This window comes from Phaethon aethereus (assembly GCF_964289735.1).
Source record: "Phaethon aethereus genome assembly, chromosome: 1".
Classification (NCBI taxonomy): Eukaryota; Metazoa; Chordata; class Aves; order Phaethontiformes; family Phaethontidae; genus Phaethon; species Phaethon aethereus.
Genome location: NC_138575.1, coordinates 134506128 through 134531264, shown reverse-complemented (window position 1 = coordinate 134531264; position 25137 = coordinate 134506128). Strand labels below are relative to the sequence as shown.

At 49.6% G+C, this 25137-nt stretch overlaps 1 protein-coding gene across 1 annotated transcript; it reads right to left on the bottom strand.

Annotated features, from left to right (window-relative positions):
- Positions 1-707: 707 nt before the first annotated feature.
- RS1 (retinoschisin 1) lies at positions 708-15915 on the bottom strand (the record flags this gene model as incomplete). The annotated part of the gene is made up of 6 exons (XM_081999085.1): positions 708-1026; positions 2166-2361; positions 2495-2636; positions 7139-7244; positions 7496-7521; positions 15864-15915. 6 exons carry the CDS (start codon positions 15913-15915, stop codon positions 874-876), a joined length of 675 nt encoding a protein of 224 aa, XP_081855211.1. The 3' UTR covers positions 708-873.
- Between the last annotated feature and the right edge of the window lie 9222 nt (positions 15916-25137).

Sequence of the window (25137 nt, the reverse complement as noted above, 5' to 3'; positions counted from 1 at the left end):
CCCCTGAGTGATACCAGTTGTCACTGATATCCATCTGGACATTGAGCCATTGACCACTACCCTCTGGATGCCACCATCCAACCAATTCCTCATCGACCCGACAGACCACCCATCAAACACCTATCTCTCCAATTTAGAGAGAAGGATGTTGTGGGGGACTGCATCAAAGGCCTTACGAAAGTCCAGATAGATGACATTGGTAGCTCTTCCCTTGTCCACTGATGTGGTCATTCCGTCATAGAAGGCCACTAGGTTGGTCAGGCAGGACTTGCCCTTGGTCATATTGGGAGTCATGGTGGTCATTCTGGGGACTGGCCAGATCTGGCCCTGACCCTGTCTCAGGGACGGCAGAGACTGGCAGGAGGAGCATGCGGAAAAACAGAGTGAGAAGTCTGCCCCAGTGCAAAAACCTTCCCTGGCCCTCGTGGGGCAGCAGGGGGTGCCTGGCTCAGAGCCAAATAATAAAGCACAGACCTGCACTCCCTGAGAGAGTCCAAGCCTGGCCTTTGGACCCCATCTGCATTTACTTTGGCCTCCACAGCACCCTGTGACAATGATTTCTCCAATCTAGGGAGGGCCAGAAGCACCCCATCTCATGGGCTCAAAGCCACGGCCATGAACTGTCTTGACTTGTCCGATGTGTGCCACATAAACACCCGTCATCTTCACAGCAGGGTCACAGCAGGGTTTAGCTTTATCACCAGGCATGGTGCGAAGCAACATTTTATTCAAGAGAGCCCTCGCCTTTGCAGGCTGGGCATTTACACCGCAGGACCGCGGCCGCAGCAGGCGTCGGTGGTGAGGCGGGGCGGCTGCACAGGCGGACACCTACACACCTACCCCGGGAGACAGCGCGGGGCAGGCGGCGGGCGCTCAGCCGCACTTGCCCAGGCACTCGAGGAGCTCCATGCGGATGGCGATGCGCACATGCCAGCCCAGCGGGATGAGGCGGATGTAGCGGGCCACGATGGGCGGCCGCAGCAGGTTCTGCACCGAAGACGAGCGGTCCGAGTTGCCGTAGAAAACCTGGGGGGGGGGGGGGGGGGGGGGGGGGATTAAGGGGCTGGAAATCCTGCCTCATGAATTTGAGGTGCTTGTGCAGAGCAGAGGAGGAGGAAGGCCCCCCTCCCCCACCCTCAAAATAGAAGACTTGAAAAATATCAGGGTGCAGAATATTTTTGTCATGCTGATTGGGTTTTCTGCGTAAGTGACTTTCCCTCCTTGTTCCTCCATTTTTTCTGGTTAGGCTAGACTTAATCTCACCCCATTTTCTCTCATTCGCCTTCCTCCAGCCTTCCTCCACGTGTTTGGAGTCAGCGTGCCTGACCTTGGCTGTTTGCAGTTCATGAGTCAGGCTCCCAGACGTGCCAATATAGACCAAAAAATTGTATTTGGGGACCCTTCCCCATTGCTTGGCCACACTGCCATGTCTCCCACTGCCATGATCTGTTTTTTGGAGAAAGCTCAGCATCTCCCCGGGGCTGTGGGGACCCCGCAAAGCCACCAGAGCCTCCCACGCTGGGACGGGGCCATCCCCATGGATGGACACCGAGGACGCCTGGGAGGCAGCATCTGTGGCATCCCCCAGCCCAGCTGGGCTGCACGAAGCCCACGGGCATCACTGTAGAGTCCCCCCAGGGCAATTTTTCGCTTCAAACCAACCACTAAGTGCAACATGGAAACAGCTCGGTGGGTTGTGACTTAACTAGTTGCGAATTTTGTCTCAGGGGTTCTTCTGCATCAGCATTGTGCATTAGTCCTGGCCTTAAGGCAAGAGCAGGAGCCCCCATTTTGCAGTGCCCAGGCACGGCTGAGATTGTGCGGCCCCAGCCAAGAAAGGGGTTTTACCATGGAGGTGCCGCTTCCCCTGCGATGCCAGCTAATGCCTCCATCCTGCCAAGTTTATCCTAGACTCTACCATCATCATTAGCAAAAAAATGCATTTTTTCCTTCTGTGGCTGGTCAGTGTGGCACTTGCTCTTACCACGGTGGGGGGACACCCCCCTCCATGCTGCCCCCAGCTGTGGGGTGAGCACTGGGCCCATCCACCCTGCTGCTTCCACAGGAACCCCTCTTGGGGCACCTCCCTACTGAGACTCAATGCTTTCATATCACCAAACGTGCCCCCCCAGCCCACCAGTGGCTGAAGCACAAAGTCTACCAACCCGGTTGTTCCCGGTCTGATCTTTGTAGTAAACCCAGTTGAGGTTTTCGTCAGTGCGGTACTGCACGCTGTACTTGGTCATCCACTCGTCAGCATCGCAGCGCCCTTGCGTGAGGATCCCTGAGATCACCTTCACCTCCTTCAGGTCGATCTGCAGCCATTGCCCATTGTCCTGGTACTTGGAGAGCCACGCGCACCTGGGGGGACACCGCCGGCCCCGCTCATCCTCCACCGCTGCCCTCCCCGGCAGTCCCTCCTGCTCCCACGCTGCCCCAGCCCCCCACACCCACCCACCCACGGGACCCCTCAGGGAGGCATTTTCGGACTCACCCAAAGCCTTGGCCGTTGAGGCGGGCCTTGTTGGCTGTCCAGGAGGAGTACCAGCCCGTGTACTGCTCGGGGTTGGAGCAGCTTATCTGGTCGGGGGTGACGGTGCCGGACTCGAAGCCCAGGGGCTTGTGGTAGGGGCACTCTGTGAACCAGGGAAAAACCTGCTACCATAAGGCCAGGAGTGGCTGCCTTCGTTTCCTGGTTGCATCTGCACACTTGTTTTCAACACCCTCCATGGTTTCGCTGTTCCCTGACCTCCCTGGCCAGGGTGCTGGGGATGCTCTTAAACCCAGACTGCAACCCCTGCAGTATTTGCTGCCCAGGGGCCATTGGGGGTCTTCATTTCTAACTCTTGTATGAATTTCTTCCCTCGCTCTCTGAACTTCCTAAACCTGTGCTGCCTGCAGCATTTTGGGGGGAAGGTTTTATTCAGATGTCAGTCTGAATCTCCTTCTTGCAAGCACGTGGAAGCAGATCCAGACTGGATCCATCGACCTGGATCCAGACTCCAGGCTGTCAGCCTCTGCCTGGTCATTGAGAAATGCCTGGCATGACTTTTCTTGCTGGCTTTATCTCCTTTTGTTCCACCATTCGCTGTCTGGATTTATGGCTATGACTGCACAGCAAAATTGCTGAGCCTGCTCTGATCATCCCTCCACAAGCACCCTCAGATGTTCTGCACTTTCTGCTATGGGGACTGTCTTTGTATCTGGAAATGATCTTGCCTTGTAGAAAACCTGCGGGTACTCTGCTGCCGGTGAAGTGTAATGCTTGGCTCTGCCGAAGGCTCAAGGATCTACATCTGAGTATTTGTCTTCAGATTTTCAGGCCACCAAACCTGATCCCACAGTCTTCTGCAATAGCGAGAAGTTCAGCAAGACTCCCGCTGGCTGCAAAACCATTAGGGGCAGAAATACTCATTCATCATTAAAACTTTCTGTGGTGGGTCCCCACACGGTGCTCTGGAAGGCAACCCTTTGGTGATGCTGCCACACAGAGCGCCTGCATAGTAGCTGGATCTAGTTGAGTTTTTTTTTATATGATCGTTTTTTATGTGAGCAGGTTATCAGTATGTTTCTAGATACACATGAAAAAGGTGCTCATAAGTGTCAGATGGGAATTGTCTGGGCACACATCTATATCACGGGCAGCAGTTTTCTACTTTTGCAGCCCATGGAGCACGTGTGGTCCCCCAAGGGTGACTCTGTCACATTTTCCCGTTTAGCGTAGTCCATTTCATGGGTTTCGGCAGTAAAGCAGCAAGCAAAGCTCTGCGCAGCTTCACGTGTGGGTAGGTCATTTCCTGGCCTTAGTCATGCCTGACCGACCAGCGTGCTGCCTCCTGTCGCAAATGACCGATGCAGGGAGGGCATCAGCAGGTGCCCAGGGCCCAGCGTGACCACAGCCTCCCCGGTGCAACGTGCCAGTGCTGCGGCGGCACGGTCAATGCCTCATTAGCAAGCTCCGCTAGGTCGATATTGTATGTATCAATATCTCATTAACATATCTTGCTCAGCTGGTACCTCATTAACGTGTTTTTCCCCACGAAAACGCAGAGCCACCGTCCCACCTTCCTCCAGGCACGGAAACATCTCGCTTTTCCACCGCATTAAAAACCCTTGCCCCTCTTGTGCAGCAGGGCGGCTGGGTGGGGGTGGCCCTGCACGTTTACGACTCGGCAGGCTTATCTCAAACACCACGTAACTTTACTTTTAGCAACACTAATCCTCAGACCATACAACCGTAATGCAATTAGCAGGTCACCTTCTGGCGCGTCCGGCTGTGCCATGCGCAGGGACCTACGAAACAGATGCCTGGTTTCACCCCCCCCCGCCCCCCAAACCGGCTCAGCCGATACCGCCGACCTGGAGAGAACTCATGCAGCGTTGCCGGCGACAGCTCTGCCGGACCTCGGCATGGCTGCTCTGCAAACCACCCCTGAGCAGCAGGGACGCCGGGCCACGCTGCCGCGGCTGAGCTGGGCTGGGCGAGGAGAATGCAAAACCCCCCTGCCTGGGGAGAGAGACAGCTGGGAGATATGGTGACAACATTCATTATTCGGGAGAAGAGCCTTCATTAGTCAAGGAAGGTGTTCTCATTACTGAGCCTTGTAATCCTAATGTGTGAGAGCACCCCTCACACCTAGCCTGGCCAGGAAACCTAGAGCTGCTCCTTTCACACACCTGTCCCTCAGCCATGGATGGATCAACCCAACCTGCTGTGTCTCCTTTCCTTCCCTTCGTTTTCAAGGGGCAACAGTTTTAAATGGAAAGAGGGTAGGTTTGGATTGGACATAGGGAAGAAATTTTTTATGATGAGGATAGTGAGCAGGTTACCCAGAGAAGCTGTGGATGCCCCATCATTGTTCAAGGTCAGGTTGAACGGGGCTTTGAGAAACCTGGTCTAGTGAAAGATGTCCTTGCCCATGGCAGGGGAGTTGGACTAAATGATCTTCAAAGGCCCCTTCCAGCCCAAACCATGCTGTGATTCTGTGATTCCTTGGTGCAAATGACAGTAGGGTGGTACCAGGCTGTAGCAAGGCTTCGGATGGAGAACTGTACATTCTCAATGTTAAACAGCAAGAAAGCATACAGTGGTGCCATGGTGGCATGCCAGGCATAGGTGCTGGTGGTAAGCCACCATGAGAAGAAAGACTGCCCAAGGGGTTGGTTGGGGATCTCTTCTGGGCCGGCTATGATTTGGCATTGCCACGAGGCTCTGCGGTACGTGTGAGCGTGCTGATGCTGCTCTTTGTGCATGATGCCAGGGCTGCAGGAAGCAGGGGATCCTACATGGCGACCTGGAGTGTGCAGTAATCTCCATTTGTCCAAAATATGCTTTACTGCAGCTCCATGCAAAGGGATACACTTACAGGTGGAGGATGTGCAGGTGCAGGGGGGCATCTTCCAAATGGAGAGAGACTCAGACAGGGATGCAAGGACTTGCAGGGGCCTGCCCATCACAGGTGGGTTTCGTGATGATCCTGCGATGAAACAGCATTGTGGTGGCCAGCCCCTTCAAAGGGAGCGGTGAGCTCGGGCAGGGCCATGCCAGCTCAGACTCATGTTTGGCGTAGTGCATATGGGTTTCTTTCATAAGGGATTGGAGAAAACTCTCCAAGAGATATAAAGTGTCATTTCTGGACCTTCTCTAAGTGATTCCTCTGCATCACAGGGTCTGTGTCCAGCAAACGCCTTCTTCCTCTTCACACCTGCCCCAGCAGTCAGCCCGGAGGAGATACCAGCTGCAGACACTGGAATGACAGAGCCTGAGAAGCCATGACCCTTTACTGGGGATGTCTGGTGCTGCTCTGCCCTGGGGGTGAGACACCACCCATGCACAGCAGATGAATCCTTTCCTTGTAGTTTCTCTGGGCAGGGAAGAAGCTTGTGGGCAATGCTCAAGCTGGGCAGGCCCCAGGTGGACATGGCCTCCACAGGAGCAGGGTGCACGGAGGGAGAGCTCAGGGGAAGCAGGTGGCCTGGCAAGGGTGAGTGGAAAGTCTCTGCACTTGTCAGCTGCCTCACGCCGCAGGAGGGAAACCTTCAGGTCCAACACAAGAGTGGGATAGAAACGCCTGGGGTTTTCCCCCTCTCGTTTCTGTTTGTATATGCCTGCAAGCTCTGCCAATGGTGCCGTCTTCTTGTCAATACACGTTTTTATTTGCTTTCTAGCCTGTCCTGGCTTCCACTCAGAGCTCTTCCAGGGTAACTCATTTAACCTCCTCTTCCTTCAGGGCAGCTATGCCAAACGCTGAGCTCTGGGGTGACTGTTTCCCCCGTGTATCTTCCCTGGAGAGCTCAGGGACAGCAAAACACACCTCAAGTTGTTGCACAGGCTCTTGCAGGAGCTGGGAAGCGGTGGTTGCTAGCAGGCATGAGGCAGGTACCACTTTTAGCACCCAGCTCCAGAGGGGGTGAACACCTCTGAACATCTGCCTGACAGAGGTCTGAACAGGAGTGCAGCTTCTGTGGGACATGTGAGCTAAACCTGAGGATCAGCTGGGCATGGACAAAGCCTTGCTGGGGTAACACATCAGGGAAAATGTGGGAATTGCAGAGAATAACGAGGAAAGAGCTTGGTCAGAAACCTATAAAACATGATCTATGAGGGACGGCTGAAGTTGCTGGGCAGGGGCAGCCCAGAGCAAACTCAAAGGAAACATGATTGTGGTCTTTTACTTTTTAAAAACATGCTGCAAAGAAAGACTAATCTGTTTTCTTGACCCCTGGGGAGAGAAGAAGATGTCACTAGCTAAACTGCAGCAAGGGAGAATCAGCCTGAGTGGTACAAAAGGTTTGCTACAGCAAACCCTGCACACGGTGGTAGCTGCCCCGGGCACTTTCTGGGAGCACCAGTGCCAGGGGCTGTAGGGACATGGCAAGCAAGCGCCCGCCGGCACCAGCCAGCCTGGGCCACCCTGGGTGACCAGCCGAGGCCCAGGCATGGCCCCCGCTGCTGCCGCCGCCCCAGTGCCCGATTGCACAGGGCCATGCTGCACCCCCACTGGCACAGCTTCCCCAGCCCCAGCTGGGTTTGGAACAAGTACCACCGTAACGTGCCACCTCTGCAATGCCGGGCGCAACGGGGGAAGCCGCTGAAAGTCACCAGACAAACATGGCTGAAAGCGCACTGGCCCGTTACCTGGCATGCAGGCTAAGCTGTTAGTCCCGCTGGACCACACCGAGTTAGGACCTCCTTGGCAATTGCATTTGCAAGCCTTGCTGTGCCATAGCTCCAGTCTCTCATCCTAAAGGGAAGGTAAAAAGCCAGTATTAAATCAACATAGTCATCGACAACAGGACTCGATAAATCTGAGTCCCGAAGCTTAGACAGATGCTCACGCCCGCCCGGGCTGCTGCACTTTTTCTGAGCCCCTCTCTTCGTGCCAGCCTGGCACAAAACATGGGACCACTCCCCCTTGGATTCAGACCACCAGAGCCAGACAGTGCCCGGGCCCCTGGCATCTACCCAGCAGCCAAACCAGCCGGAGAGACTTACCTCTCCTGGGGAGAGGGCCAGCGCAGCTGGGGCAGCGAGCGTGGAGGGAAGAAGAGAGAGAGAGATCAGAAACAAAGATGCCACAAGCAAACATCAAAGCAAAAATGCAATGAAGATTTACTCCTGAGCTGGCTACAAATAAATTGAGGAAGGACTGATGAATCTAACGTGCCTCCCCAAGCTGACTGCCAGAGGAAAGCAAGAGGACGTGGGCAGGAGCAGCGCGCTGCATGTGCCCGTGTCAGTGCTGCTCCTCCACTGCGTTTTCGTTTTGATGCCTTTGACATCTCCTCTTTCTGAGCAGATATGCCTGAAACACCCTGAGGAGAAACCCATGCCTCTGCTTTACAGCTAATTTTGCCCCTATCCTTTTTTGCTGTCTTCCTGCCCCACAGATTCCCTTCCCCATTTTGCTCTTAAAGCTTGTGAGGTGATGAAGCCCAAGGGTGAAATCCCAGCCTGGCACCACTGCAAATGCCCAGTACCTTCAGAGGAGATGGGTCACCCCGCGAGGTGCCTGGCCTGGCATCAATCCCTCTGGATGGGATGGAGAAAAACAAAATGTAGATAGGTCTTCCCAATCCATCTTACATACAAAAGACTCCCTTTCTTTTCTTTCTTAGAGAAAAACAGTGGTTGTGGCCGGAGAGGAAGAGCTGCTATGTTTGTACCACCTGACCTGTTTTTTCTCCTGCCTGTCACTGAGCAATGGCTTTTTATGAGACCCTTCCTTGCTGAAAGGACCCTCCCACTTCCCGGTGAAGTCCAAAGCAGACTATGTTAATAGCATTTGGACTGGCAGAATGGTGCTCAGACAACTATGAAAATAAAATAATTTAAAAAAAAAATAGTCCCATGACTGCTCATAACTCATCAACACAAATCATATGTCACACATTGTGTTTTCAACACCGGTAGAGAGTCTGCAAGTCACTAAGGACCACTATTGACCAGGTAAAAACTTGCGTACAGGAGCCATGAGAAACCCACCATCTCCAAACAGTAGAAAGAGAGGATCTTATCACCAAATGAATTAGACTCTGAATTATTCACTGAAATCTAGTTATGATTTATTCATTCATACACTGCCACTTTGCTGAGCCTAGGAAGCTCCAGTTAATGCTGGGAATTTACATCTCACATTTCTATAGCAAGTTTCATCTCAAAAGACTCACAGACACTGTGCAATTATAATCAGCTGAAATATAAACTATACACAAAGCTCTGTTTATTATTGAAATGCAACTGCTCCTTGAGCCTGAACGTATCAAGAGTCTGAAAGAAAGACCCCAGCAAAGAATAAAATTATAAAGAAATTAAAAAAAAAACAAATTCCTTTAACACAGAGATGGCCTCCTTTGCTTCAGTGTCCCAGGGCAGCATTTCTGGCATTGGGAACTTACCACATTAACCCAAGGCATCAGCCCTGGCAGAAGAAATAAACGTCGGCCTACAATAAAAAGACATGGCTTTTAGTCAGGCCCAAGAGGGAGGCAGGGCGACAGCCAGACCCTGTCGAGCTCAGCAGGAAAATGTGGGTGCACGTCTCCGGACCTGGTCTCTTCCATCACTGGAATTGTTCAAAAAAGGTGTCGATGCGGCACTTCGGGACATGGTTTAGGAGGCATGGTGGTGTTGGGTTGACGGTTGGACTTGATGATCTTAAAGGTCTTTTCCAACCTTAATGATTCTGTGATTCTTGGAAAGCGTAGGCCGGAGGCCACGCGTGGCACCGTGCTCCACCTTTCCCAGCGCAGATGTTTCCCAGCCAAGGCCCGTGACCCCATTGTACAACAAGAAACCCAAGGCAGAGGTGCGAGCCCAAGGCCACGCAGCGCATTGCCACCGCTGTGCTGTGCCAGTCAGCGTGAGGGTGGTTTAAGTTAATGCTGCCTGTCATCAGATCAATGCGATACAAACCGAGACGTCATCAGTTATCAAAACTGTGCTGCCTTTGCCAACAAAAGCCACGCAGCGCATCTCCTGCCCGCTCGATGCTTGGTTTGTTGGAGCAGCGTTGGCACTGGGGGCATGGGAGCCGGGCTGGCAGCAGCCTCTCCTGCCCCTCCGGCCCATGCCACGGTGGCCTTTCCTGGCGGGACGGGTGCCCTGCCGTGGGAGCACCGCTGCAAGGCCTAGCTTCATTACCCGGGGACGTGGGAGCCCGGCTCCGCAGCCGCCGCGGCCCGCCACGCGTCCCCACTGCCTAGGTGTGAGCTGGCAGGGCTGCAGCCCCGGCTCCTCCCGTCTGCAGGCGTTCGAGCTTCATTCAGAGGCGTGCGCTCGCTACGTGTTTCTTAACCTCTTTATTTTCACCTTTAAAAGACTGCTTTTTGCAGAAAAACTTTTGTGGGTCGTTTTGTGTTTTCCTCCTGGCGGTTAAATGCACTTTTGCCTGGCAATGACCTGACAGGTAAGCGGAGCCAGGCAGAGGTGAAAGCAAAGGTGCCTGCAGCTCTCGGCATAAATACTTGCCTTGGCTCCCCTGCAGCACCGTGGGTGCTGCCAGTGGACTTTAGGAGCTACAGGCAAAACCTGGTAAACAAACTAGCAAATGAATACACTTTGTGTAGAATAAAATACTTCTCTCTTCTCTTCCAGTGCATACCAGCAGCCCACTTACTTACTTACTTACTTACATGTGTGTCAGGTACATTTGCCCAGCATGAGGAAGACTGTATTGTGGAGAAGCCTACTCTTGTGCACCGCGTGCCTGTGGTGAGCAACGGGGATGGGAATTAGCGGGCTGATGTAGGGGTATTGCTTTGGAACCAAGCTGAGCCTTTCAACAGACCTCCTGAGTCCCTGCCCCGCTATTTCAGAGCCAAGATCAAAAATTGGCACCTCATTGACAGATGCAGCTGGAAATCCAATGAGTGCGAGTGAAACAACAGAAAAAAAAAAAAGGAATAGTCTTCAGGTGGGTAGGTGTATGGTAGCACCTGCTCAATCACCAGGAATAAACCCTCCTACCCTGACCACCCTGGCTTTGCTTGGGTGGCTGCACCTGGCCAGCCATGCCTGTTCCTGAGCTACAAGAGTGGCTTTTAGGGCTTTTAGGCTTGTCAGCCAGGGGACATTACTGCAAATCAAGCAAGGGTGTGATTTTCAAGCACAAAAGCCCTTTTTTCAATGCAATGTGTTATTGGGTCAGCCCTGCGACATGCAGTGGCGCAAAGGCAGTGCCAGGGAGGGACGCCGGCGTGCCGCCCCTCCGGCTGTCCCTGGAGAGCTGGGGGCCTCCACCCCTCGCCGCACGGCTCGCTGGTTTAAACATCTCAAATAGGAGGCCAGCTTTGCCTTTTTGAGCTAAAAGAGGTTAACTGCTAGGGGCTCACTCCTGCGAGCAGCTCGGCCATCCGACCGCCGGCAGCCGCAGCCCGCGGCACAGGGGAGCGGCAGGCTTGGCTTAGGCTAAGCACGGCAGCGGATGGGCCAAACGTCCCGCCTGGGCAGTGCGGCCTTATAAGCCCTGGCATCGGGAGAGGAAAGGAGACGAAAAGCTGCCCTTGCCTGCAGCCGGCCAGAAAAAGTAGCAATTGATATATTGGTGTGTTTACAGCTGTGATGGGCCCTGTCCTACAAAGGAAATGAAGAGTAAAGCTGGCTGCCAATAGTCTAAAAATGTGATGGGCAGCATGCTTTTATAGCAAGTGTGTTTGCCTTCAAGGAAGGTTACAAAGATAATTGATAATTGTAGGTCAGACAGAACGAATTGCTGCAATTCGTGGGAGAGTCATAAGTTCTGCCCAGCCGCCGGGGGCTGTTGTTTTAAAAGTACAGGACTGAAAAAAAACCCCAAAGCATTAAAAAAGGAAAGAGCCCTGTTTACAGCCCCTGCAGCACCCCAGGCCATTCAGCAAACCATCAGTTCAGTGAAATAAATTATTATCTGTGCATATTTGTGAGAGGCAGGGAGATACGGCATGTGCCTTTCCTCCATCCTGCCCTGCGGCGTGGTGTGCCCAGCGTACCGCCGTGCACAAATGCTGCCTCGTAGTGCTGCGTCTGGGGACCAGGGCTTGGGCAAGAGCCACAAGGTGATTTTGTGCCGAAGCACCCATCCCAGTGGGGCTGGGCTGGAGCACAGACCCCAGGGCTACCCTGCGTGGCACGTGTCGTGGGACAGGATGGAGGGAAGAGAAATGCCAGGGACTGTCCCAGGTTTGGGGGACAAGGAAAAGAGCTGACAGAGGCAGTCTTGGGATGCTGGGATGGGGAGGACATGGGTTTTCCGAGGTGAAGGTGGGCTAAAGCAGCAGTTACATCTTGGTGTAGCTGGGGAAGGGAAGGGGCAAGCGGTAGCAAGGAGGCTCAGCTACTGGCATTTTAATGGGAGGAACAGTTAACTGCATGTCTCAGAAAATTTGCAGTCATTAAGAACACAGTTAAACAAGAGAAAGAAAGGAGGAAGGTAAGTGTTGGCAGAAGTAACACGGCAAAAGGCTGGGCACATTTTGATAAGGTCAGGTCTAAGAAATCATATTGAATGTGCTGACTATAAAGCAAGCGACCTTCTTTTAGGGTGGCTAGAATTAGTGATAGATATACAAGCATGAGAAAGCGCATTATAAAATAAAACAGAAATAAAATAAAACACAGAATAAATGTCAATCACTCGATATACCAGAATAAGCTCACATAAACCTGATCACTGCTGGCAAAGTATGTGGAAAATGTTAATGACTTTGTTCATTGACTTTACGATTTAGGTGGCCTAGAAGCTTCAGCTGGAAAATAGTTAATTTTGCTTCTCATCTCTACAAGCAGCAGCTCAGTTTAACAGAGCTCAGAGAGACGAGCAAAATTATTTTCTCATTCCATCTCCTAGTGGAGAGCACTCCCTCCGTGATGCAACGTCACCTGCTTCCTTTCTGCACGTGTGGGCCATGGGGCAGGGGAAAGGAAAACAGCTTAAAAAACAGAAAAATGTGACTGGAGCCCCAGAAAAGCTGCCACAGAAATGAAAGAGGTGACTGGTATGAATGGCAATGGTTTTGTCGTGCTTTCTGAAAGGCAAACCATTGCAAGTCCCTGTTTTCCTTGAGCGCCAGTTAGGGACCGTCAGGAAGCAGAGTTAGGTAAGGAGGTATGTAAGCAACACAGAGGGTCGAGACGTGGAAAAAAGCATTGTGGCACCTCTGTGCCCATTGGGTGCTAGTTTGTGGGTTGCTATATTATTAACCTGGGCTATTTTTACACTCAAGCCCTGGAAATCGTGCCAGGCGAGTGAGGTGACTCACATCAGGCTGCACCAGCCTTGGTAGCAAGGTGCATTTGGGGAAGCTGCTGTGTCCCAGGCCACAGTCGCACGGGGCATTTTCGGCATCTCTCCTTGCCCCTGCACTGGTGGCGATGGCCCCAGGGACCCCTGCTGCAGCCCTGGCCCGTCCCCAGGTCCCCTGGGCAGGATTAGCCTCCTCACCCAGTTGCCTCATGGTTTTGTCATTTTTCCCCCAGGGCTTTTTCAGTAGCCGAGCTAAGCAGGTTCCACAGGGACTCTGTGGTGCAAGCACTGCCTTTATTTCTAAAAAGTGCAGGCTTTAAATGGTCCTTGGGAGCTATGCTGGCAGGCAGAGACCCTCAGGGCATATGCAGATCTGTGTCTACCCAAAGATTTCCGGAGCCAGACTGGCCTGGTGAAAGCAGGGCATTCATCCAGGGGCTCTCACCACCCAAAGCCACACTGGGCCAAATGCTCAGCCTGTTTCCCCCATAGATGATGTTCTGGCCCTGGCACCCCCGGGAGGGGACCACCGCCCCGGCACGCATCAGCCTGCGAGGAGTCATCTCTGCTGATCACTGACCGACATGGTCGGAGCCAGAGACTGAAGGCAAGAGGACCCGCAAGAGGATCCATCTGCAGAGGGGAGAAGGGCTCATGCTTTCTGTTAAGCTCCTCTCTCGTGCTTTAACACGGCTGCTGTTTTCCTCGTTCATTTTGTGGGGATTTTTCATGGGTTTATTATTTTCATTTCCATTTCATTTTCTTTGTTTGCATGATTTTTATTTGTTTTCCATTTTCATTCATTTGTATTGTGTCTCATTTAATATTTACCGGTATTTATCTGAAGGTGATTGATAGAAAAAAACATATTTAAATAATGAATTATACCTTTGTAATTCATATTCATTTCTCTTCTATGCCTGCTGTCTCCATAATGTTTCCACAATTTTTTTTATGTTGTGAAAATATTTGGGAAAAACTTAAATAATTCAGAAAAAATCAACCTTTCCTCCTTTTTTCCTTAAAGGTGTATAATTATCTTTTTCCCCAAAGTCCTCCTTTGAAAATTTTTGGCAATTTCTGATCTTATTGGCGCGTTTGTTCCTTCCTGCTTAGAGCTATGCAGAACATTGCCTGCATAGTAATTTCATTAGATGCATCGATTATGCCAAAAGACGGCACTAAAGATGTTATTTACTGTGACCCGCAGGCAGGTTTGGGCCTTTGATTTTTGTTGTTGTTTTTTTTTTCCCAAAGCTGGAAAAAAAAAAAATAAATCCACTCTTTTAAACTGCTAAGATGTGCTCATTCCCCTACGTGTAGTAAGCACGGATGGAGTAATGCGGCGCAGGCATGTCACATTCAATGTGCTAAAAGCATATTCATGTCAATCCGGGGCTCGAGGTGCTCCCCCTCACCATATGGAGGGGGCCCGGCAGCTGCCTGCGGCTCTCGTCGCAGGAGCCTGCCTGCTGCACCATATGCTGCTGCTGCTGCGGTGTTGTCCCCGGCAAACACAAGCCCAGCCAAGGCGCGGGGGCTGGAGGTGCTCCTCTAAGCCACTTGCTCTGCCAGAGAAAATAAGCTAAGGAGCTTATCGTGGCATCGGTGCACGTGGCTTGGAGGACTGACCTAGCAGCATCTTATCCGTGGTGGGAGAGGCAGGAGTGTGAGGGGGACCTGGGCAAAGGGTTGCTGCTTGCTCTTCATCCAGAAGAGGACATTTGGACCACGAAGCAGAGAAAACCAGTAAATTAAGAAAATTAATTAAATACTGAAGGAGTGATGCCTGGAAAGTGATCCTGCAAGTAATTTTTCACTGCAGGCTCTCCGAAAATATCCTGATGTGTGGGTGTCTATTAAAAGTGAGTTGTGTCTGGGATTCAGAGCAAGGTATGAACACATTGTAAGGACTAATTGCAGTTATGCCCCCCATTGGGAAAAAAATGCTGGAGTCTGGCTAAAAACAGTCTTCCAAGAAACTCAGGCACCAGCATCCTTCCCACATGAAACAAAGGAGAGCAAAGAGATAAGGTATGAGAAGAACGCAGATATTTGCTGGAGAATTAAAAGGAAGACCTATTAATTAGACAGAGCGGGGTACAGCCAAGCACAATAGGATGAAATGAAGGCATGGCTAGTTGAGGAACGTTTTCCGATCCATGAAATTTGGTAGACCAAAATATTCAGTGGAAACAGAGAAGGATAGAACAAAACAGACAAAGCAAAACACTGAGGATTCAACATCCGTGGAGGAAAAGCTGGACTGTCTGGTAAATCTGTCCCACGTTCTGGCAGATCATACTCTATTCACACGTCAATGTTGGTAGATACTGCCCAGCACTTAGCAAGAGAAATCTCAGCCTTTTTTAAGATAATAGCAGCTTTGCCATTGCCTTCAATGAAGCCAAAAGTTCAAACACAACCCAGAAAATTATCTCCTCCTTCCACAGCTGGGTTAATTAAAATGGAAGGAGACCTGACCCTGAATTTTCTGGCTGCTTCTAGCTCCTGCTTACCTGCCATCATTGCTACTTTTCTGAAAAGTAAATTTGAGAAAGCCTCAAAACTGATAAACGCTTCTCCCATTTTCTTGACTTATGATGGCTTTTTGTTCTTAAAGTGCCTTTGGAAGTCTTTTCCAGGCCAAAATACCTGAAAGAGCCTTTAAAAAAAGTCAATGTATCTCCATCAGCAATGCCTTGCTGCTAGACAAAATGATCAAGTTTTGATTAATCAAGAGTTTTGATTAATGAAGGAGCAGTCTTTCATGTTAGACTGTACCTCATTTTTCAAATCAGCATTATTATTTACTCACTGGCTCAGCTGCACTACAATTTTCTTTGCAAATTCATATTTTGACAAATTACATGGCAATTTTTTTACAGTGCAATTATTTTGTGAAACAGAGTTTTACTACTGAATATTCATAGAGCTGTAAGAACGCTGCTCACTCATGTACATAAATTACACATCTCCCCCACAATTTTGCCTTTCCCTGAATTATTATGCCTCCCTGAGAACATAAAGAAGAGCTTGCTCTGTACCCCACAGCCCCTCGCAGAAGAAAGAAGCATGGATGAAACAAGAAATACAAAAAGAGGGACATCTGAAAGTGCCTCTCAGGAGGCAAGTGCGTACCTTTGTACCAGAAAAGGAGAGACAGCAGGATGGTCCCCATCTTGAACCGCATCTTTTCCTTCCTCTTTTGGGAACAGTTCCTTAGTGTGCTGCTTGGCTTGTGGGGAAGGCATGAGATTAACTTAAGCATTGCCTAAGCACCTTACTCTCCTCCATTCTCATGATCTTATCAAGCACCATCAAGCCAACCACACAATTATTACTGTCAAGCTCCGTCCTAGACGTTGTCTCATGTGTAACAGTTTTTAAAAGGTAAAAAGTACTCAGGTACTGACACTCTTGAGTGCAAATCTGATCGTGTGTGCAGACATATGCCCAAATAAACAAGGATACACTTACCCAGAAACCACATATACCCCCCACAGAAATGCAGATGTCTAATGCTTATAAAATATATGTAGTATATAGTCTGTTGAATGTAGTATGTATTTATTGTCTTCCACCCCAATCATTTACCTGTACACTATCAATGTCTTTCCCAATAATAGCTGTGCATTGAAATCTGCCCTGGCCTACTGCTCTTTCAGTCCCCTAATTACAAGGGGCTGAAAACTGCAATTAGTAGATCAAACAGAAATAGCAGTTGTTTACTTGCTGAGCTGTAAAAATCTCAAATCAAAAAAGCAAACCTCTCTTTGCTAACAGTTCTCCCTATAGCATCCTCTCAACCAGTTTACGTCAAAGAGAGTTACACATTTGATTTTAAAACGACTGACAGATTCAAGGCAACAATAGACTGCTCATGATTCCAGCAGATCTTGCACCCATTCCTCCAATCTCTGTTAATTATGTGCAATTAGCAGTGAATTTTTAATGGAGGTTTTTGAAAGCAATTGCTTCAGAGGCAGCTTGCTTTGTTTCAAAAGATCTGGGATTGTATGCACAGGGAATAGATTAAAGCACTGCATAGATCACGTGGGCTGCTGTTGAATTAAGCTAGACCTGTCTCTAGTCTTCTGGTCTACATCCATTCAAAAAATGCTGCGCAAACAAGGATGCTGACGTTTTGGAAACAGATCCCTGGGCAGGATTCACCTCACCCACAAATTTGGAATGCCCCGTAAATGGGATGTCAGGTACGGCATCCCGCTGCAGCCACACCTCCAGCACCGATGAATCCCAGCCTCGCCAGGGCATGCAACATGGATGGGACGAGTCTTCTGCCAAGGGGACTCACTGCTTTGCTCAGCCTCAAGCAGTTTAACCTCCTCAACCCAAAACTTTTCCCGCTTTAATCTACCCTCAGGTAGAAGATGATTTATCGCAGGCAGACCCCTGCACAGACACGGCCATGCTTCATGGCCTTGGGCCAGCTCACCCCAAACACTGGGGAGCATCAACGGACAGCAGGGAGAGCAAGCAGAGCGGCTCACCCCAGGCATCAGGAAGGGGGTCACCTTCCTAAGGGCAGGGGGCTGCTCCTGATTTTTCTCTCAGAGGCCTCACGCTCATACGCAGCATCTCTCTCAGGGCAGTGAGACCCACCAGAAGGTCCAGGCAGGGGGTGAACAGACGTGAGCCTCACAGAGGTTACCAGGGCAGCCTCTGGGCCTCCGCCACAGTGCGGCACCCTGCTCCAGCCTCTACACAGTATCTAGGCAAGGCTTGCTCTCTCCCTCTCTTTGCTATCTGGTCTAAAATGGGCTGCCACAGAGACAGAGATTTCCAGAGCTGCTGAAGACACTCATACATCTATTCCCTCTCTGCATTGGTGAGCACTTGGTATCTAAATCCCATGGGCTAGAAAATCCCGGCTTAAAAGTCTCTAAATACCTTCATCCTCATATCTCTTGGAAAACCAGACCAGGTTTCAGCCTCTCGCCTTATGGTCTCATAAGCACAGGTCACCGGGAAGCAGAGCTGCCCACCCAGAGAGAAATCACCTACCGTATTTTTAAAAAGCAAAACCAGATTCTTTCCCCATCATCCCAAGAAGCTTAAAATCAGCTTGTTTTATGGTCAACTCCACCCTTCAAATAGGTCTTGATTTTGTGTAAGAAATGCAATAGCTCGGGGATCATGTTCAGAAATAGCACAGCTATTATCAAAGAGCATTTCATCTGAAGGGACACCTTCAAGACTGGTGGCTCCCCAGTTATAAAATTCCCCCCCCACAGAAAAAAAGGCAGCCTTTATTTAAAAATTTGTCTGTAGCTTTCAAAAAATCAAACTGGTTCACAGAAAGAGTAGAAAAGCCTTAAAATTAAAGACTCTTTTTATAAATACTATGCAGTTCAGACCTTCTGTTTCTAATGTTGTTGATGGTCCCTCATTTTTATAACCATAAACAGCAAAACCATGCTGCCACTGCAGACAACATTACTAAATGAATCATGTAGTTAATTCCTAGCAAGCATACAAATACTTTCAGGTACCGAAGACAGAAAACATTTTAAAGTCAGTACAGAATACAGCACCAGAAAGGGCCACATTTGCCCTTTATTTAAAAAAAAAAAAAAAAAAAAAAGAGAATAAAAATTAGCCTGGCACTAATTCAAAAAATTATGGAACAAAACTGTGCCTGGTACAAACCATCCAAAGTAGGACAGTTTGATGAAATCCACACTGCTATGTAAAACAGGGGCAGAAACTGCCTGGGCAGATTCACTCTTTTGGCCACGCATCTTCTCCAGGTCCAGGTCATGTCTCATTGGCCCTAAGACATTTTTGTATGTTTTTATGGCCCTCAGATATTTTGGTGTGTTTTCTTCCCCCAGATTAAGGGAAATAATACAAAGGCCACCCTGCACCATCGGGATGCTTTTAGTCCGGGAAGTTGGGACTACAGCTTACATTTCCAGGAGCATGGCATGAAGGCACAGGGGTATGTAAGGGTGTGAAGCCCCTGGGATGGCAGGAGGAAGAACCACACCAAGTGGCAGCTCTTCAACGCCCTGACTGAGGATGCTCCCTAGCACGTGTCCTTCCCCAGACAGGTTAGCTGGCCTGAGCCACAATTTTACCAGGAGTTTGCTAAGAACTAAACAGCATGGATGACCAGAGGCCAGTGCTCCAGTCCGTACCTCGGCCTTGCTTTGTTAAAAGATGTGGATATAGCTCAGCATTGTTTGAGGAGCCCCATGCCAGCATCTTATGCAGAATTAACACTTTCTGCCCATAGCTTTCTCCTGAAATGAATTTGCTTCTGAGCATGGCAGAGCTGTGCATCCACGAGCTCTTAAAACACGCACATGGGCACGGAGCCCTCCCTGGCGCATAACCGACCGGCAGCATGTGCAAGTGTGGAGAGGAGAAGCAGGAGGCAAAAGCAAGAGGAGAAGCAGGAGGCAAAAGTGCTCATGTGCAAGAGAGAAGCGCAATTCCATGTAGCAATTTCGTGTTTCCCCCAGACTGCCAGACAGCTAAATCAGAGCGACGTGCACACATTCATGCGTCTGGGGGCTGAACAGGCACGACGCACAACGTCTCAGCACAAATGTGTGACTGGGGTGCTTTGGTTTTAGCACAGTTAGGGAGTGCACACGTTTATACATGTACATGTGAGCCACAGGCATCTCTCAGAAGCAGGATACTGACGTGCCGAGAGCAAGGCTGCCAACTCTTTCAGAGCTTGAGTCAAACCGTCAGGAGCTGGATCCCCTTGAAATGGATGGAGCTACGATGGTCTACACATGCTGAAGATCTGGCTCGTGAAATAAAATATTCTTTCCACAAGTCTGAAGTGTGAGCCTAAGTCCTCTTATGAAAAGGAGCCTTTTTCCTCACTGTAAGAAAACACGATGCAGATAGTTACCCGGTGCTGGCCAGCAGGATCAGACCCACTCCCTGCCATGTGGGGCAGCTGTGGCTGTTGTTGGCAGGATAGGCACTGTGGGATCACCATCCCTATTAGATAGGAAGTACCTACACTGAAAGTTTGCATATACTACATTAGGAGAAGTCTGGCTATAGCTGGCTCAGCTTTGAGCCTGTATCCTTGAAGGAGCCCGGCTGTGGAAGGAAGTTTACCTGAGAAGCAGGATACAACACTTTAGCTTCACCTCCCGTGGGCTGTGCACATGCCTCTAACTGAGCTAAGCAGAGGAAAGCCAGACCTGAGTACGTCTGCACTTTCAGGCTACAGGGTACACAGGCCCTCAGTGTCTTTACAGTGCTTCATGTTACGACCTTATCCTGCTAGGTCTGACTATGTGACATATGGGTCCTTTCTATCCAAAAGAGCTTTTACAACCTTGCCCAGATATCCCTGGATTGCACTGCAATCTCTAACTGCAGCTTCTCCGTACCCTGGAGTGTTTCTTTAGTAAGAGCAAGCACTGACAAAGGTTAATATTTTTCTTAAGATGATGATGATCAAGATAAGTTTCTTAATAAGATCCTGATTAAAGTAAGTTAAGCCAATTTTTCTCTTTCATCTTTAAGATAGGCAAATCACACCCTCCTGCTCTGATCCTGCAAAGAGACTCAAGAGCAAACTCCAGCTCAGTGGAGCTGAGGGACCCTCCTCCTCCTCCTCCTCCTGCAGAGATGTCTTGGCCTGAGCACTCGTTAGGGCTCCCACACCCAGACAGATGCCATGGCAGCATCCATGCCCAGAAGTTACCCTTTTCTAAAGGCTTGCATGTGCAAAATTAGACAACACGTTGTAATTCAAAAGTTAAACTGCCCCAAGGCAAGCTGAGGTGGCCCTTTCTCTCCCGATTAATAAAAACAATGATACACACAGCACAGGGGAAAACAAGGACAGAGTTAATCACGCTCGCTCGCTGTGTACTGTGAAGAGTGCTGGCCTTTCCCCAGAGCTCAAACACTTCTCCAAACACAGAGATGAAAGCACCAGTGCTGCTTTTTGCCTCAGAGAGACAGCTCCCTGGGGACGCATGGGGCTGCAGCCTTTGCCCTTACACACTCTCGGCCCTGCGTGGGAGGAGGCACAGGCCGCTTCTCCCGGCTGCCACCATGGCTGCCTCTGGTCTTTGCGGCCTCCTTGGTTAGCTGGCTGAGGGCCTGTGGTACGGCTCAGACTCATTGCCGGCTTTAAAGGAAATGATGAAAAATTAAGGGTGAACAGGGGGGGGAAAAGAAAAAAACCTTGAGGAGGCTTTGGTTCCACTGGGGCTCGAACCCAGGACCTTCTGCGTGTAAAGCAGACGTGATAACCACTACACTATGGAACCGCCACGTAAGACAGCTTACGCGGCACTGCCCCTATCGATTAGAACCGGGTGCGGCGGGCTCGGGGGGTTGTGTGGGGAGGGGCCGCACGCGCACCGCCCCTCCCCACACAACAACCCCCCGAGCCCGCCGCACCCGCGTAGGGCGGGCAGCCGTTGGGCGCGCGGCGAGCCGTTGGGCGCGCACAGGTAAGGGTTGGTTGCTTGTTTTTTTTTGTGCCACTACTGCTGCAAAGACGTTCCTCTGCGTCGTTAAGGGTCTTGGGCCCGGGTCTGCCCCCCTAAACATCAAACACAGCCCGGGGAGACAGGTGATGAGGCTGCAGGACAAGGGCCCCTCCCCACCGCCTCGCCCGAGGCCGCCTGTGGTGTGTTCAGTGGGGGAGGAAGGTGTAGATGATTTCCTCGGCACGGGAGACAGGGTTTAAATGTAACGGACTGAAGGAGAAGGATGAAGTTTGCCGGTGCCGGTAACGCCCTTGAGGAAGCTGTCCCGTGGTGCCTAATGGATCTGCCAAAGCTCGGGTTTATCCCCTCAGACACAGCGTGGGACAGGCTGACCAGCGTATTTCAAAATTAGGCGTGAAAGCGAGACCATTCGCTTTCTGAAATCTACCTTGAGACCATCGAGGGTTTTCCTTTAAACACAGGGCAGAGACCCCCGAGAACGGACCTTGCCCCACCCCACTGTACCTCGCCGTGCACCGCCTATAAGCCCTGGCTGCCCACTCCGGCCGGGCTGCTCGGAGCGGGGCGGCGGCCGGTTCCTGGGGCGGTGCCGCAGCTCCGCCAGCAGGGGGCTCCCCGCGCTCGCACGCTTAGACCGCGGCAGTTGATACGGCGCGGCTCCATCGCGGGGGGGGGAGGGTTGTGCGGGATACTCCTTTGCAGCTGGATTTAAAACAAACAAACAACAAAAATTGAAACGTGTTGTTACGTGTGGATGTAGCACGAGAAGGCCTAAGTGTTCGTGGGTGTCTTTGCTAAACGGATTATCTGCTCACCCCCTATTCCCATCCGGCAATACCCAAGATTACTTATGTTGTAGATTCATGGCGTATCTGCTGCAGAAGGCGGCTCTTTGTGAGGATACGCTGAGCAGCGCAGCTGTTTCTGTGCAGTTCTGTGCCCGTCTGCATCACGTGTTCATTAATTCAGGGACTTTTTTGTCACCTGTTATACCACACAATAACTGCGTTGTTTCATTTATTATGTTTTACCTGGGGTTTTGCACTGTTGGCATTACCTCAGTCCTCACCACACTAAATCCTCACATCCCAAAGAGAGTGGCTTGTAGAAGTACAAATTAGGGCACCTGTACAGTGTTTACAGGACTGTCGTTAAAAATTACAAACAGAAACTATTATCTGAATCTAAAAGATAAGTTAATTTTCAGAAGCATGTGGTGCCTATAAGCAAAACAGTGTATTGTTTGTAGTTAAATATCATAGTTGCCTTGACTCTTGAAATTAATAGTATTTTGCTGAAGCAGCAGATGACTTACCTTTACAAGGTAGAAAATGTTGTCTTTTTGTCATGAGAAGCAATTTTATAAGGATAAGATTAAAATAGAGGTGAAGCAAATTATTTCCATAGACTTTGCTGACCCCCTGCCATGTATGTGATGGCTGCACTCAGTACTTGGCAGTTCCCAGTCTTTAAAAAAAAAATAAAAAATAAATACATTAAAAAAATCCTGTTATATACTGATCATTAGTGTATGAGTCAAATCTGTGTACCCTCCTGACCTGGAGAACCTGATTTAACCTAGAGGCATCTTTTGGGAAGAGACAGTCTGGTAGGCTTGAGGCTTCAGGATGTAGGTTTTGCACTGTCTGTGCAGTTTATGGTTCACCAGACCAACAAAATGCAGACCAAGCTGCCGTTAGGCAATTCTTGTGCTCATTTCTTTTTCCTCATGTTGCTTTACTGAGATTTGGCAAAACCTGAGTGCTGTGGATAGCTATCAATCATCTCTATAGGTTCTGAGTGGAGGCTAAAGATAACTTGTGAGGGAGGTATAGTTGTGCAAATTAGGTCATTAGTCATTGCTTCCCAGAATAATCTGCATTCAACCGATAATTAGGGAAATCTTCTTTTTTAAAAAATTTGTTCTCATCTTTACGTAAGGTATCCTGATGCTTTCATAGTGTTCTGGTCTAGTTTTTTGGCCTTTGGGAGTTTGGAGGCCCTACAGCTGCCTTTCTTTCACATTTCTGATTTTGTGTTCTTTTTGCCAAGGATGCTAGTTTTGATGTCTTTTATTCATCATCTCACCCAGAACTGTCAGTGGGGGGGAGATTTCCTGTTCACCCAAATTAAGCTACTCCTTCTGATTTGTGAGAACAGATTTCTGTCATCTCACTGGCTGAGCCAGAGTTTAAAATTGTTCTGGGCATTTATTTCTCTCTTCATTTCTTCTATTCTTTCTGTTTGTGACTGGCCATCTGGGTCTCTCAGCAGGGACTACTAAATACTTCAAAACTTCTAAATACTTCAAGTACTACTAAATACTTCAAACTACTTCAAAATACTTTGTTGGGGCACATAAAAATACTTCTTTGAGTTTGGTAGGATAAGAGGAGGGGAACCATGGTCAGAGGTCAAAAGGAGCACATTCTCGTTGACTATGATTATCTTTCGTCTTTCTGAAAAATATGGGTTACATCACTTTGTAGTGGGTGCTTCTGAGAAACAGGCCTGAAGCAGAATTTGAATTATGTATGTGGAATGCCTGCATGGAGGCTGCTCAGGAGGTTAATGTTTCCGCAGTATTTGGAAAACAGAGTATGTGCTATTACATCAAGAAGGGCTGCTTGTAAAGGGATGTCCCGATTTCTGCGCTAGCAACATAACTGGGTTTTTTCTTGTTGTGCTAGACTCTTGAACAACATATTGTCAGAATTCTTTGGCCTACTTTCTGTTGCAGCTGTTGATGCTTGCTAAAACCCTTTTCAGCATCTTTAAGTGTGTGTGTGATACGTGACTGCTGAACAAAAAAGCGGTAGTATGTGTGACTTGTTGGTGGGACCGGTATGTTCTCTGTGCCCTACATAGAAAGGAAAATAGTCTTGTTTGGTACAGCCTATGCCCTTGGACTTAAATGGGGAGGGTTAATTTGGAAAGCAGATTTGTGTTTCCTCAAGTTGCATGTTATTGTGATCCCCACAGGTAACTGGAGAGGTGGCTCAGTCCAGCAAGACCGACTCTTTATCAGGTTGCTTGGTCACGTCAGACCACTGAGACAGAGGATGAACAACTTCCATGAATAACAAAAGAAAAGATGAAGTGGAGGCTTTATGTCCTACAGAACCTAACAGCTCAGGGTTTGATTCCTCTCCCACTGATCTTGGATGAAACGTTTCTGATGGACTTGTTGGCCATTGGAACAAACCTTATAGCCTTTCATTAGGCAGAGATCTTGGTAAATGCCAATATAGATGAATTTGTCAGGTACAGTAAATGTTTTATAAATAATGTGTATCCCCAGAGTGCAGTGGAAAGAGGTTATGATGTATTTTTGCTTGCATGCATTTTGGCAGAACAGCGTGATCATACATAAGTGATTAGCTACTCTAACTCTGATCAGGGAAAGTGCATCTTGCCAGAAAAACAAACATCAGAACTCTTCTGGGTCATGCAGAATTATCACGCCTGGTATGTATTCCATTTACTGTCTTGTCTCACAGGAGAGGAAGCGCTTTGAAAGTGGAAGCTTGTGTCTGGAACTCCAGAACCTCAAAGGACTAGCTCAGTCAAACTAGTGCATTCACACAGTGCCTTCTGCTTTGCTGGTTTGGCACTTTAAATATCTTTTGCACATTAATAAATGTATCCATTCTCTCACAGTAAGGGCAGTCGTCTGCCTGCCCCAAAAGATGATTTGACCACTCTTCCTTCACAGTGGTGGCTGATGCCTTTAGAACCGTCACCAGACTGATGGCAAAGATTTCCTGAAAATATCACGTTATAGTATCGTTAGACCTTTAGGGCAGGAGCAGGAGGGTGAAGATCTTGCTTTGTTTGTCTCTGTTCTCAGAAGTCTTTTGTTCCCCATCCGGTCCTGGTGGGACCCCATCACATGGAGAGGCTACAGAGCAAGGGGCACGGTGGTCCCCATCTTGTGCCCATCCATGTGG